Below are 14,676 nucleotides of genomic sequence, written 5' to 3'. Positions count from 1 at the left end.
TTTTTACTCTATTATACTTTTTAAAAGTTCTTCCTAATATTCTATTTATTGTCTATATCTATCTATATTCTATTTTATACCCTTCTAATATATTACTTATGCAGCCATATTCTACACTAACAAATTAAAGAAAATAATCAAAAATAAAGTATGAGTGCACTCAAAGAAAATAATAAAGAAAAGAAAAGGGGGAATGATTCAGTCTTCCAATCTGTGCAAGGTGCAATGTCCAGATCCTACCACAATCACAGGGGCAGGTTAATGTAGAGGCGATGATGATGAATCCAAATCCAGGGCGATGATGGGGGTATCCAAGGGTTCCAAAAGGGTGTAGCAAGGGGGGTTGTTCGGGGTACTAAAAAACCAGTCTGCACAAAATTGTACAGATTCCTTGTTAATTGCAATCTCTATCAAACAATTACAAACAAAATAAAAATACCCAAATCTAGAGTCAATTCTCAGAATTAAATCATTTCCTACATATAACTAATATGCGGCTGAATGACAACAGCCTATTGCTGTAAGAACAGTTAAAAACAATGTCATCGCAGCCAGGCTGCGGCACTATCAACGTGAATTCACGTCTAGCTGGCTGCTATGGGTTCCATGGATGCCATGTAGCCCGAGTTGGCTCGGTGGCTAGTGGCAACTGGAGTTTACAGGTTTTTTTAACAACAAGCATATTATTATATTAAAATGTCTAACATTCCTACATCAAATAAACCCTATGGACCGGGTGTCCTGACTGGTTTTAAAGCTCTGAATCATATGGGAACTGCTAAGGATCATAGATATACGTTTTAGCTGGGTTAGCTTAGCTTAGCAACCAATGGAAAATTGTCAGTCTTTAGATTTCAAGATTTTAAACTCTTATCTCACCAGGATTCCAGCAGCGTACAAAACACAAGAGAAAAGAGTCTTCCTTCTTCCTTCAACAGGAGATCATCTGTCTTTGGATAAAATCAAGATATCCTACGTAAATGGCTATGATTACATGGAACACAGAAAGCTGTTTACTTTTTAGCTTTGGCTAGCGGCTCACCAAGGAAGCTTCGTGGGAGGGATCTTTTTTGTCGTAGTTCAAATGTCCTGTAGCTCAAATATCCGTAGTTCAACTATCAATAATTCAAGTATCCATAGTCAAAGTTGTCTGTATTTCTAAATATCCGTATTTCTCTTCTCTATTGTTGACGGTTGTTTGTATGGTTTAAACTCTGTAGCTCGTGTGCCTCCTAGAGGCTACTCGTGGAACTTACATACGTCACAGGGTACATGTAATCATGTGGGTTACATTTACAATTAAACCATCTCAAATAACCAGGGAATGATTCGTGAAACTGACAGGTACGATCTTACACATTTTCAAAACATTGAACTGACGTTTAGAACAGCAAAATCTATCTAACCTAGCCAAAGAAATTATCCCTAGTATAAGCCCATGTATATTGTCTGTTATTGCCATGAAATATCCTCCATATATCTACTAAGTCATGTGTTTGAATTAACTCACTCAGTACATGCTGCGAAGAACAGTGAGGCTCACTATGATTCCTGTCTAAACTGTCATTTTGGGTTCAATTAAAATCTCCTCCCAAGTATAAATAACCAGCAGTTACAATTATTTACACTGTTATGTAAAGTTTCTAAAAACAGAACTCTGTCATGCCCTATATTAAGAACATTAACAAAAATCACAGTATAACACACAAACCTGCCCTCTACCACTTGTTCCATCTCATAGGAAGAAGGTAAGAACCTCTTAGAGCAGTGGTCTTCAGACTTTTTCTGCCCAAGGCACACCAAAGTGCAAGCCACAATCTTAATGCACACCTGTATTCATATCCGTGCCAAATAGCCTCTATAACCTGTTATCAATCTTGTCACTCTGTAAACGTTTATTTTTATTTACTAATGCCAAATAAAATTTGTCAAACAACTACATTACTCATTAAATATTTATTAACAAATTAATTCAATAATTCATATTAAACTTTGTAAAATTTCACCAAAAAGAGCAGCACCACAACCATTTAAACCAGTCAGGTCACAAAATTAAAACTGAAAAGAGGGAGGGACAGAAAAGTGTTCGTGTGTGTGTGTGTGTGTGTGAGAGAGAGAGAGAGCTGGCCCAAGACAGCAGCATCCCTGGTCGAGCAAGATGCAGTCACTCTACAGACCAAGTGAAGCGAGATGCACTGAGAATGAAAACTAATTTGCATATAAACTGTAAATTCATATCAACAGAGTATGCATTGAGTTGAAAACAAAACTTTAGTCTAAAGTTGTAAAGAAAAAAGAGACGCACTGAGAATGAAAACTAATTGGCATGCAAAATGCGAATACAACCATAGTGTCAACGCACTGGACGTTGAGTTGAAAAGACAACCTTTAGTCGGAAATTGTAAATGTAACTTAAATTTGCAGCATTAAAACATTTGCTATTGTCAATATTTCTTTGCCTACTTTCAAACTAGTGAGACACATGTGCCTGTCTGTCGGTGCTCGCAGATCTTTTTAATCCTTGGTGGTACTGAAGAGAGGACCACTCGCAAGTCCTGTTCAACAGAGAGCCGTGACCTCCTGTTGTTCTTCATGTGAACCAGAGTAGAGAATGCCAACTCACACAGGTAGGTAGTGGGGAAAAGAAGAAGTTGCTCAATAACGTGGCTGGAGATGGTTGGGTACTCTGATGCAGAAGCCAACCAAAACTGATCCAGTGGGAGCTCACTAAATTTGAGCTTCAGTGTGCGGTCCATACTGAGCTCTGCGCATTCCTCTCTCTCTTTAGAATAAGCTTTTCTGTTGAGTCCTAATTGAATGGGTCTCGAATCCAGTCATAGTCCTCGATGTTGGCCACATGTGGAAAATAGTGCTCAAACCTCGTTTAATGTCTGAAGGTGTTCGGCAAATACAGCGCGCTCCCTGGCTGCCTGTGGTACGGCTGATGCCATTGGGAACATGTCCATGGAGCTCTGCTCCAAAGACTCATGCCACAGGGTAAGTTTGCCCATAAACCCCCAAATCTTGTCTGTGAATTACAGAATGTTTTCATTCCTGCCCTGAAGCTTGGTGTTTAACTCGTTAAGATGCCCAAATATGTCTGCAAGGTAAGCCAGCTTGGCGCACCACCTTTCCTCCACAAGCTTGTCCTTATGTGGGACAGTGAACTCCAAAAGTTCTTCTCGAAGCTGATAATGATGGGACAGGACTTTCCCCCGTGACAGCCAATGCACTTCTGTGTGGAGGATATGGCGTTGATGATCAGCTCCCATCTCAGCGCACAGTTTGGAGAAGAGGCGAGACTTCAGGGGCCTTGATTTGATGTAATTCAACATCTGTACAGCCTGATCCAGCACCTCAGCCAGTTAGGGATGTAACGGTTACCGGTTTAATGATTAACCACGGTAAAATTCCCGACGGTTAGTATTACCGTTTCAATTTTTAATTATCGTTAAAACCGTGTTTGATTACCGCGCTTTGAAAAACTCACGGTAAATATTGTCCAGCATAGTCTCTCAGACGCAGGCGCAGCAGGCAACGTGGGTTTGTTTTGCCTCAATGAAACATGGAAGGCACAGGCGGTGACGGCGCTCGGGAGAATGTTTCGCCTACTAAGAGGACTAAAGTCTGAAGTGTGGTCGTATTTTGGTTTTTATAAGAGTGCTGAGGGAAAACTGATCGAAGATGGTTACCCTGTCTGCAGAACATGCAGAAAGAAAATCGCTGCGAAAGGGGGCAACACTTCTAATCTTATGAGTCATCTCCGTGACCACCATCCACAACTTTACAGCGAATGCAAGATAAGTTAACTTTTAGCTGAATGCCTGATGTGGGGACTTCGGAATGGGGGAAAATGTCATGGTTTGCATGTCTAACTTGCTAATAGCTTGTCAATAATGTAAACTTGAGCTTTCCTGTTACCAAAAGTTACTCTTTGTGAGGGCCGACGGTCCGTCCCACTGGCTAAAGTTAGCTACTCGTGCGTAGTACGTTCTTAAGGAAAAGCAAGGAAAAAACCTCCACAGGACTCCGGTGTAAAAAGATAACAAAACGAAAATTTATTCCGGTTCCACAGTGAAATCTTCATACAGGAGTAATCAAATAATAATTCCCTAAACTACAACTAAGGCTGGCTATTACTGCCACATTATTACTACGGCTATGGTAAGAAAACTGTATAGCTTCAGTCTCCAAAATCACCGCCGACTCAACACTCACAAATCTAGACGCTTCCTGGTTCACGTACACAGAAATTTGCGATCTTCTTAAAGTGACAGTAGCCCTAATGTTCAACATGAGCACTGAGCTAAATAAAACTGTTTCATATGCTTATTTATACCAAAACAGCATTCCTAATGCAGATTATATCCAAAGCTATCAATGTAAACATTATAAACATTATTTAAAGTAACTAAGAAAGGCACGAACTGAGGAAGCCTCTTGGATGAGAGGCGAAACGTCTTCACTGATATATACCAAGTCCAGTTGCACTTAATTCAATTCCTTTGGATAACCATGACCTGGATGAATGAGAACATTCACAGACAATGTGAAGAAATGTCTTTTTGGTTGCTGTTTTCTTATTTGCAATGTGCACAAAGTGCAGTTACCTCTCATGACCACATGGTGACATCTTTAATGCACATTTGTATGGTTTTTTTCATATGTTTACATAAGGAATGTTATTTTATTTATTTTCATTATTTTAATATTTATGCAAACAAAAAGCGCATAGTGCTGCTAATTTTATTTGTGGTTTTCAAAATAAAACTTGGTGAAATGATTTCCGTGTGTGTATCAGTACTTTTTGAACATTTTCAGCACATTTTAACAATACCACGATAATACTGATAACCATGATAATTTTGGTCACTATAATCGTGATATGAAATTTTCATACCGTTACATCTCTACAGCCAATTCTGGGGGCATGGTTTTGGCAACTAATGCCTCTCGATGGAAAATACAGTGGTTTGTCTCAATATTTGGGTTTTGTGCACTTTCACCTTGGCAATAAATCCTGTCACTCTCCCAGTCATGCATGCCACTCTGTCTGTGTGAAGATGGACACACATGTCCCAGGTCAGACATTTCTCTTTTAAGTAGTTATCCATTACCCTGAATATTTCTCCTCCCATTGTATGGCTTTCCATTTCTTTGCAGAAGAGAAAATACTCTTTAATAGAGTCACCATCAACATACCTGATATTTGCCAGAAGTTGGTTAGCCCCACTTATGTCAGTGGATTCTTCTATTTGTAGAGAAAATTTGCTGCTCATCTACAGTTGCTCTGTCAATTGTTGCTCAGTGACATCTGACATGTCGTCAATTCTTTTTTGATTTTATTGTCAGATGAAGGCAGTTTTGATACTGCATTTGCGGCATCTGAACCTAGCATGACACCTGCAAGTTTTTTGCAAGCAGAGAGGATGAGTGTCTCCGCTATTGTGTGAGGTTTCTTCTGCTTTGCAATAAGCTCCGCTATCATATAACTTGCCTCCATCACCTTATCAGACATTTTGATACAATCCATCAAATAGTCTTGCTGCTTCTGGTTCAGATCCTGCGCTCTTTTGATGTACGCCAAGTCTCTCTCAATGTGGAAGGGATGTTTGGTTTCCAAGTGCCTCTTCAGCTTGCTTGGCACCATGTTAGCATTAGCCAACTTCTACCGACATCCCCGGTCCAGCTGAAGGTATAACACAGGTGGCTTTCGTGATACTGTCTACTGACAGTTTTTCTCCTCTTTTCTGTAGGTGGTGCATCGTCTGAAATGGTGGTTAGGGGTGGTTTGCGCTGCACAAGAAAGCGATCAATTTTACCCCTAATGGATTTCTCATGTTATCCTCTCTCACACTGGCTGCCAATCAGGGCCTTTGATGTGTCACGTGCTAATAATTCCCACATCTACTCCGCGAATGGTGAAAGCTGGGGGTCCCTTTGACGGAAGGTTTTTAAAGAAATTATTTTTTTTAGGCAGATAATTTGTGTCTGTATGGGGAAATGACTGTGTACAAAATACTGTCAGAAAATTAAAAATTAATTAATATTAAATGTTAATTAATATTAATTAAATGTTTGTATATTGCAATAATAATATATGGTTTCACAAAATCCCACAGCACACCTGGACTTGCCTCACGGCACACCAGTGTGCTGCGGCATACCATTTGAGAACCTCTGTTGGAGAAGAGAATGGCCACTCCCCCACTTGTTAAGCCCTTATGACTCATAACTTCTCCATCCCATTCTGCCCTCCATTCAGATTCATTTACTGTGTTTCTTGTACAAACATGACATCAGTAACTTCTTCAGCTCATACAAAACAGCTCTTGTACTGACATCTCTTGCAGCATTTAGATTGAGAGTACCAATTTTAAAATTACTCATGAGGAAGAAAAAAAATGATGAGTCTTAAAGAACAGCAAGATTATGTTAGAATTGATACAAAAACCCCTAATCTGATTCATCATCATCATTGTTAGGTTCCTGTCTTGAGTTTCTGAACAATGTTCTTAAGTCTGTAAATCTCCTGATCAGTAAAGCCTCCTTTTCCTTTACTCCTCATGTAAGACCTGGCTGAATCCAGAAATATTTCTGTATCTGAGAAGTAGTCTTCCACTCTCACACCCTTCATGTTTTTGTTTTCTGTAGGAAGTTTTATTTCTTCTACTCCATAAGCCCATGCTTCCCTGTGGCTTCTACGTTTCTTTTCAGCAGATTTTATTTCACTGTCACCATCAGCTGCATAATCATCTTCCATACTGGACTCAGACTCAGTTGTTTTCTGTTTGGCTGGCTGTTTCTCTTTGTCCTTACAAACTGTCTCTTTTTTTGACTGTGAACCACGTTGAGTACTTTTGGATTTTCTCTTACGCCATGGTACTCTGAGACTGGCCTCTTCACACTCCATGTCAGCCTCTTCATCGTCAGTCAAGAGACGCCACAGTTCCACCATTGTCAGTCTCATGTTCCTCCTGATTCACCCCCTCATGTTCCTGACTGTTTTGGTGCACTCCACTTGGGTTCTGCTGTTTTTATCACTCTTGTTTGTGTGACTGTTCTCATCACTCGCACTGGTTTGACTTTTCTGGGCATTCACAACTCCATCCTTGCTGTTTGAGCCTGTTTCATCATTTTTAGTTTGGTTCTGTTGTAATGTTGCCTCCTCAGCTGTCTCAGACGAACCAGATGGGTTTTCTCGACAAGCCCTGATTGGATGTCCCTCCTTACCACAACCAAAACATTTTGCAGTCTCCGATGTTGCAAACAGAATGTAATCAAAGTCATCAATTCTTAATTTGAATGCCAGAGTCAGTTCCTTAGTCCTGTTATTAATATTGTAGCGACCAGGGGAGGCGGTCACTCTGACTGTCGGCGGGGCTGTGCTGGGGGAGCGCAGGGACTCATGGAACTGTTAATGTTTGAGCTGATTTTGTTATATTTTGTGTGTTTGGGTACTCTGTTTATGTTGGGATGTGTTGTTGTTGTTTGGGGATTTGACTCAGACTAAGTAGAAGACCGCATACTGACTGACTGACAGTAGGACCATGACTCAGATTGATGTCGCCAGTTGCGAAATCGGGGGTGGGGGTGGGGTCATTGTGCTGTCTGTTCTGGTCGGTGTGTAAATAAAAGAGCACTCCCGGGGTTGTGTGGTATATGGGGCACAGGAATTGCAATTAAAAAGAGATTTCTGCTTCTCGACTCATTCTTCCACACCGGCTCGCCACAGTATAAACAAATCGTATGTGAGAAACAACATGCGGCAGCTGGGGCGATTTACACCCTGACACTACTTTTTTTCATCGGGGAAACAATTTTCCCGTATCTTGACAATTCTCTAACCGGAATCTCATCCCTAATAAACGGGGCACGTTAGACAGCATTATCTTTTTTTTGCCAGAGTGGCAAGCAGCGTTACTGACACAAACGATTCATTCACTACAATTCCGTTTGCAACCACCTTCTGCACTTTGTCAACCTCATCCAGAAAAACCACCACAATTCTGTTCATTCTAGCTGCAGACTTGATGCCGCTGGGACCGACAACTTCAGCTGCAGCCAGACCACATGGTTCCTCTGAACAAGGGAAGCTTGGCAATGTCTTAATGCCACGCTTCCTGGTCAGCCTGGTGATGTCTTAATGCCATGCTATCCTGGTCAGCCTGGTGAACTCCGTGTCCGCTGCCATGACGCCGACCAGCGAAACACCGGTGTCCGCAATACACACACACAAAACCATCCTTAAACCTCTCTATATGCACACCAAACACACAAAAACCCTAACAAACCGAAATAGTACACACTATTTACAACATTTACAGAAAAAGATAGAAAATCCACTCACAAATGCTCTCACAACTGCTCAGAGAGAGAGAGAGAGAGAGAGAGAGAGAGATGCCAGCTGCAACAAAGTCCTTTGCCAGCTTGTACCCACTACTCTGTCTGTCTGTCTCTTTCATTTTACTGCTGACCAGAGACTGAAGCCCAAAACTTTCATGCTCACCTAGCTTGGATATTCATTGTGAGGCTCACCATCCCAGAGAACAGAGACACATTCATGTAGAAGCTGTTTGGTAGAGAAACCTACGAACAATCTTCTTCTGTTGCAGCTCTGCTTATTGAATAGAACACATTGAGAGCTATTTGTGTTTTGAATGGAAGGAATCTCTATTTTCCTCCTGATGTGCCGAATCTGTTTTGTACCTGCTGTAGTGTAGACAAGTATTACATGTATTACACACCCACTACAGCAATATCAGTACTGAAAGCAAGTACTGTTTTCCTTTGTCTAGACGTCAGCTCTTACTTACTTTTTTTTTTTGATTTCCCCCCCCCCCCCTCCTTTTTCTCCCCAATTGTTCTTGGCCCCACTCTTCTGTGCCGCCCCGGTCGCTGCCCCACCCCCGCTGATCGGGGGAGGGCTGCAGACTACCACGTGCCTCCTGCGATACATGTGGAGTCGCCAGCCACTTCTTTTCACCTGACAGTGAGGACTTTCACCAGGGGGACATAGCACATGGGAGGATCACGCTATTCCCCCCATTTCCCCCTCCCCACTGAACAGGTGCCCCCGACCAACCAGAGGAGGTGCTAGTGTAGCGACCAGGACACATACTCACATCTGCAGACACAGCCAATTGTGTCTGTTGGGACGCCCGACCAAGCCGTAGGTAAAACGGGGATTTGATCCAGCGATCCCCATGTTAGTAAGCAACGGAACAGACCGCCACGCCACCCGGACGCCCCAGTTCTTACTTTCTATGAAGTACATCTTTATAATGCATTATATATAATTGTACGTTATATGATATATAATATAATGTATATATAATTGTCTTTTCTATGAAGTACATCTTTTTAATGTATTATAATGCATTATAATACGTTATAATGCTTTATAATACATTATAATGCATTATTAGTTAAAAGCGTGTCAGTGTTTTATAAATATATAACTATCATGGCTTATTGAGTGTGTGTGTAATGTACTACATTATGCTTTGTGTGAAAACTGTCCTGTATAGTTGGGTCTTATGGGACATTATGATTCTATGGTTGTCGAGCTTTATGAATCACTTTTCATGTGTTTTTTTAAGTAAAGTCAAGTCAAATCCATTTTATGTGTGTAGCCCAATATCACAAATTACAAATGTGCCTCAAGGGGCTTTACAGCAACACAACATCCTGTCCTTAGACCCTCACATCAGATAAGGAACAACTCCCTAAAAAACCTTAACAGGAAGAAAAACTAGGAAGAAACCTTAGGGATAGCAGCAGAGGAGGGATCTCTCTCCCAAGACGGGCAACGTTCAGTGGATGTTGTGTTTACACAATTTACACAATACAACATTGAAAGAGGATAACAGAATTACAAAATGATATTAAGTGATACTGTATTGTTCATGCTGTATTGTAAAGCTGTATAAACTGCTTTTTGTCCACTTTAAGTAAAGTGGACCAGTTATTCGTATTTAGTTAGAGAGCTTAATAAACCGCTATTCATAACCACGCATGAAAAGTGGTTCATAATGTTCCCATGGACTCATAGTGTCCTGTAAGTACCAGGTGTATTATGAGACAGTTGTCAAACAGAGGGTGAAGTGTTACATTATAGACATGCTTTACAAGTTTTTATAATTACATATTTATGAAACATTACGACGTGCTTTATAAATCATTATGGGTTCTTATATTTGGTGCCGTAACACCTTATATAAACATGTCTGTAGTTCAGCATAAATACTCTTGTGATGCATAATAAAGATGTACTCCATAGAAGGTGTTACCCACTTTTTATATCAATTTGTCAAGTTTTCTGTCAATTGTCTCATCCATGTCGATTTTTGCATCTCATACATAGCTTTTTTTAACCTCTCCCATTATTTCTTAGTCTCCTTTTCACCCTGTCCTTTCTCCACATCTCTATCCCTGTAAGTTTTTGTCCAGTTGTAACTGACAGAACCCCAAACTTGGTGAAAGAAAAAGGTAAATTAGGGCGTCCGGGTAGCGTGGCGGTCTATTCCATTGCCTACCAACACGGGGATCTTCGGTTCGAATTCCCGTGTTACCTCCGGCTTGGTTGGGCGTCTGTACTGACACAATTGGTCGTTTCTGCGGATGGGAAGCCAGATGTGGGTTTGCGTCCTGGTTGCTGCACTAGCGCCTCCTCTGGTCGGTCGGGGTGCCTGGTCGGGGGGGGGGGCTGGGGGGAATAGCATGATCCTCCCACGTGCTATGTCCCCCTGGTGAAAGTCCTCACCGTCAGGTGAAAAGAAGCGGCTGGCAACTCCACATGTATCGAAGGAGGCATGTGGTAGTCTGTAGCCCTCCCTGGATCAGCAAAGGTGGTGGAGCAGTGACTGGGATGACTTGGAAGAGTGGGGTAATTGGCCAGGTACAATTGGGGAGAAAAAGGGGGGGAAAAAAAAAAGAAAAATGTAAATTATGAGTAATGCAACATAGGAGTTAGACCCCGAGTCCTATAACATCAACTCACTTGGTGTTATGTCAGCAGACGTAGTCTGGGTGTTAGATCATTGTTATTGTTGAGTCAAGGCAGCTGGAGAAGAGGGCCTGAAGGTCATATGTTTTACTGTGTGTGTGTTTGTGTGTATGTGTATGTATGAAATTAGTCTTTATATTGCATGTTGAATAAGTACAAAAGGGACTAAAACAAATCAGATGTGTAAAATAAACAGTTGTGAACTGAAGTCCCACTTACTGACTTTAATGTTGGTGTGTGTAACTGTAAAATGGTCCTTACCTCTACAGTTGTGAAGAGCAGTTACAAGTCAAAGCAAGCAAGACAAGCACATTTAAATTGACTGGTCGTGGAGACCATGCCTGTTTGCTGATATCTGCCAATTTTGAATGGCCTCGGTGGAAATCAGTTGTTGCTCTTACTGCATAGTTTGCTGAGGACTGCAAGTGCAAGCTAAGTTTTATGGGGGGAAGCAGGCTGTCAAACAATAACAGAAACAGTTCACCCAACCCAGCCCCTGTCATGCTGGAATCTGGGAATTGGAGGGTGAATGCTGCTATTTTGTTTCACTTAGCATCATCTAGCAACCCTCGCTGATATTTACCAGTCATATAATACACGAGGAATGCTGGGATATTACACATAGCGCCTTCAAGAATTGTCCTTTTTTGATGAGCTCTGGTCTAATTGTAGACTGGAAAATTTGAATCAGTGAACATGTCTGTGAATGTTCTCATTCATCCAGGTCATAGTTATCCAAAGAAATTGAATCAAGTGCAACTGGACTTGGTTATATATCCGGGAAGACGTTTCGCCTCTTGGATGAGAGGCGAAACGTCTTCCCGGATATATAACCAAGTCCAGTTGCACTTGATTCAATTCCTTTGTGAATCGGTGAAGAACAACCAAGCAAGAGAAATGAATGAAGAACAGGTTCATTTCACCATTCTTGCTAAGTCTGCACAGTATGACTACATTGACCTCTTAAAAAAGCTATTTGAGTGCTGTCTGGGTTTGTGTTTTGTTTGGAAATTTGTGTTAGAATTGATCACTGTATCAGACAAATTTCCCAAGCCTAGGACCAAAATAACACAGGGATATAATTACTTTACATTTACTCATTTAGCAATTTTCAGGAGAGACAGATGAATGTGAGCGTTACCAGCTTGCGTCATAGAGTGCTGCATTATATCACAGTTATTATATCGTAGCCAGGAGTGCATGTCAGATCGAGTGCATTCAGTGTAGGTGCACCCTAGATCATGAAGAAGCAGAGAAGAGGAGAATTAAAGTTCACAGTTGACATTACCACAAGTCAGAATGGAGGCAAATTAAACTGTCAAGTGCCAGTAGCAAAAGGGCTCACTAGTGCTTAAGTACAGGAGAAAGCTTAAATGGTGCTTAAGTACAGGTGACATAATAAGATAATAAGAGGAACAGCCAGCTCCAGCACCATTTCAAATTCATTGCAGAGTGTGACCCCAGACCACTTTAAGAACTGAGGTAGGCCTTGAAGGGGATGGCTTTTAGGCCTTTCTTGAAGGAGGTAAACAAGTCAGTAGCTTTGATGGAGACCAGGAGTTTGTTCCACCTATAGTAATTAAGAATAATATTTGGGGAACTGTGGGAAATGCTGTGGGGAGTACACCTGGACAGTTCTCAGTTCTGCCTTACTTCTGTCGGTTGCTGCTGACCTCTACTCTCCTTTTGCTACGTTTCCCAGTTCCTGTAATTTCATGAGATGGTTCTTTGGCTTGAGAGTGGTCCAGGCACCAAAAAAAGTGTCATTTGTGATTCTGTTTCCTTTTCCTAACAATAAAACAATGTATCATCAGATGATTTGAACTCTACAGTTCAACACTAAGTGCCCTCTCTTCCTGCCCGTCTAGATTATTGATGAGGAGGACACCCAGTTCATGACTAATTGCCCTCCGGCGGTGACAGAGAGCACACCTCGCAGGCGCGTCAGGATACAGGTCCTCTGGACAGCGCCACCCACTGGTACCGGCTGTGTCATACTGAAGTGGGTATCTTTTTAAACATTCCTTATAAATTGTCTGATTATATGCTTTTATCTGTCTGTCAGCATATGTAGGCCATAAAATTAAAAGCGTATCTTTTTTCAGGCATTAGCGTGGGGAACATAAGTGCTGATTTAGAGAGAGAACTCTTGTATTCTGCTGTACACTCATAGGATACAGTGAATGGAGGATGGTTTGTGTGATTTGGGTATCATTTTAAGTGTGTGATTTCACAACAGTCGGGTTTCCCATTTCAGTCTCTCGTGTGAGAACCACAGAGAAGGAGACGTATGCTTTTTTTTTTATCCTTCACAAAGAAGACAAGGCAGACAAAAAGCTTTGGGCGCCAGCAATTTCAACCATTAGCTTCTGAAGGACTGCTACCCTCCCTGTAAATGTCTTACCCCTGCATTATCACTGCTTTTAATGACAGTCATTTTTGGTTATAGTCGAGACATTAAGTGAAGTAATACCAGGTGGCTCTCCTCGAACTCATAACCAAAGCAGTAGCAGCTGGACACAGATGATTATTATGGGGCAATTTCTGGTTTCCAAGCAGATGTGACTCTTAACTTGTGTGGTGTAATTTACGTGCGTGGATGTGTTTTTTGTGTGTGTGTGTGTGAGAGAGAGCTAGAGAGGTGGGGGGGGGTATATACACATTACCAGAAAATTCCTTCCACCCCTTCTCATAAACTATATTCCTTAAGTAATTTTCATAAAATACTCTGCAGTAAATATTACTTGTGTTTTGTTCAATCACTGAATGGAATTTGCCCTCAAATCTTGACGTTTAAACATAATGTAATTGATCTGAAAAGGTTGCACATCTCAAATTGTCAAGTCAAAGGGGACAAAATACTCACATTTCACTTATTAATTTGGCTCGCACCACAATAGTAGAATGCTCACGTGCTTCAGCACAGAGTCTTCGTCAGAGCGTTGGAAGTGTTCGGATTCAGGTTGGTGATGTACACATGGGCGAGTCGACACACTGCTGGGAGTCATTGGGAATTGGACCCAGTTATTTAGGAACCAATCACATTTCTTATCCCATGCTTACAGATACAGGGTCCAGTCACAAGTATGTTGTTGAATCTGATTTAAACCCCGTTACATACAATATGAAGCTTCACTACACGTTTCTGGCCATAAGTTACTCACTATTAACACCATCCACTAGATGACCATAAAGGGACATTTGAATAAACCCTGTTCATTTCCTGGTCCTGGGTACGATGTTAAACTGCAACCGTCGGGTCGTTGGCAACTAAACCGGCATCCCCACCTCAACCCTTGGGTTGTTGTGAGGAGGGTGTGTGGTCACCCAGCAGGACTAAAAACAAAACCTGTCAAAGGGTGGATGAGTTCCTCTGTGAACCAACGGCCATCCATACCCAGAGAGGAGATAGGGACCACCAGGTACTCCCCCTACTGAAACACAATAATGACTCAACCTTTTGAGGCATCAGCTGTGCTCCTACAACCTCCTTAGGTTACGGAACTGATGATGATGATGTTGATTTTCCATTGTAGGATGATCTTAAGGCTGATGCTACATCCTTAAGTGGTCCGTGGTCACATTCATAGCTGGTGGCTTTCAAGAGATTACAAACAGCCCTAACTTAAAAAGCATTTTACGCTGAAGTCATTAAGTCCACTTGGTGT

The 14,676-nt window shown here is 41.5% G+C and overlaps 1 protein-coding gene across 2 annotated transcripts in view; it reads left to right on the top strand.

Moving 5' to 3' along the window:
• The window catches only part of spon1b (spondin 1b), a 186,086-nt gene that overhangs the window by 20,640 nt on the left and 150,770 nt on the right, over positions 1-14,676 (top strand). For both annotated transcript variants that reach the window (XM_056281273.1, XM_056281272.1), the window contains exon 3: positions 12,877-13,010. In XM_056281273.1, the coding sequence (XP_056137248.1) occupies positions 12,877-13,010 (134 nt within the window). The remainder of the gene's footprint in view (positions 1-12,876; positions 13,011-14,676) is intronic.

This window comes from Lampris incognitus, chromosome 6, assembly GCF_029633865.1.
Source record: "Lampris incognitus isolate fLamInc1 chromosome 6, fLamInc1.hap2, whole genome shotgun sequence".
Taxonomy (NCBI): domain Eukaryota; kingdom Metazoa; phylum Chordata; class Actinopteri; order Lampriformes; family Lampridae; genus Lampris; species Lampris incognitus.
This window is presented reverse-complemented; position numbering and strand designations above follow the sequence as displayed.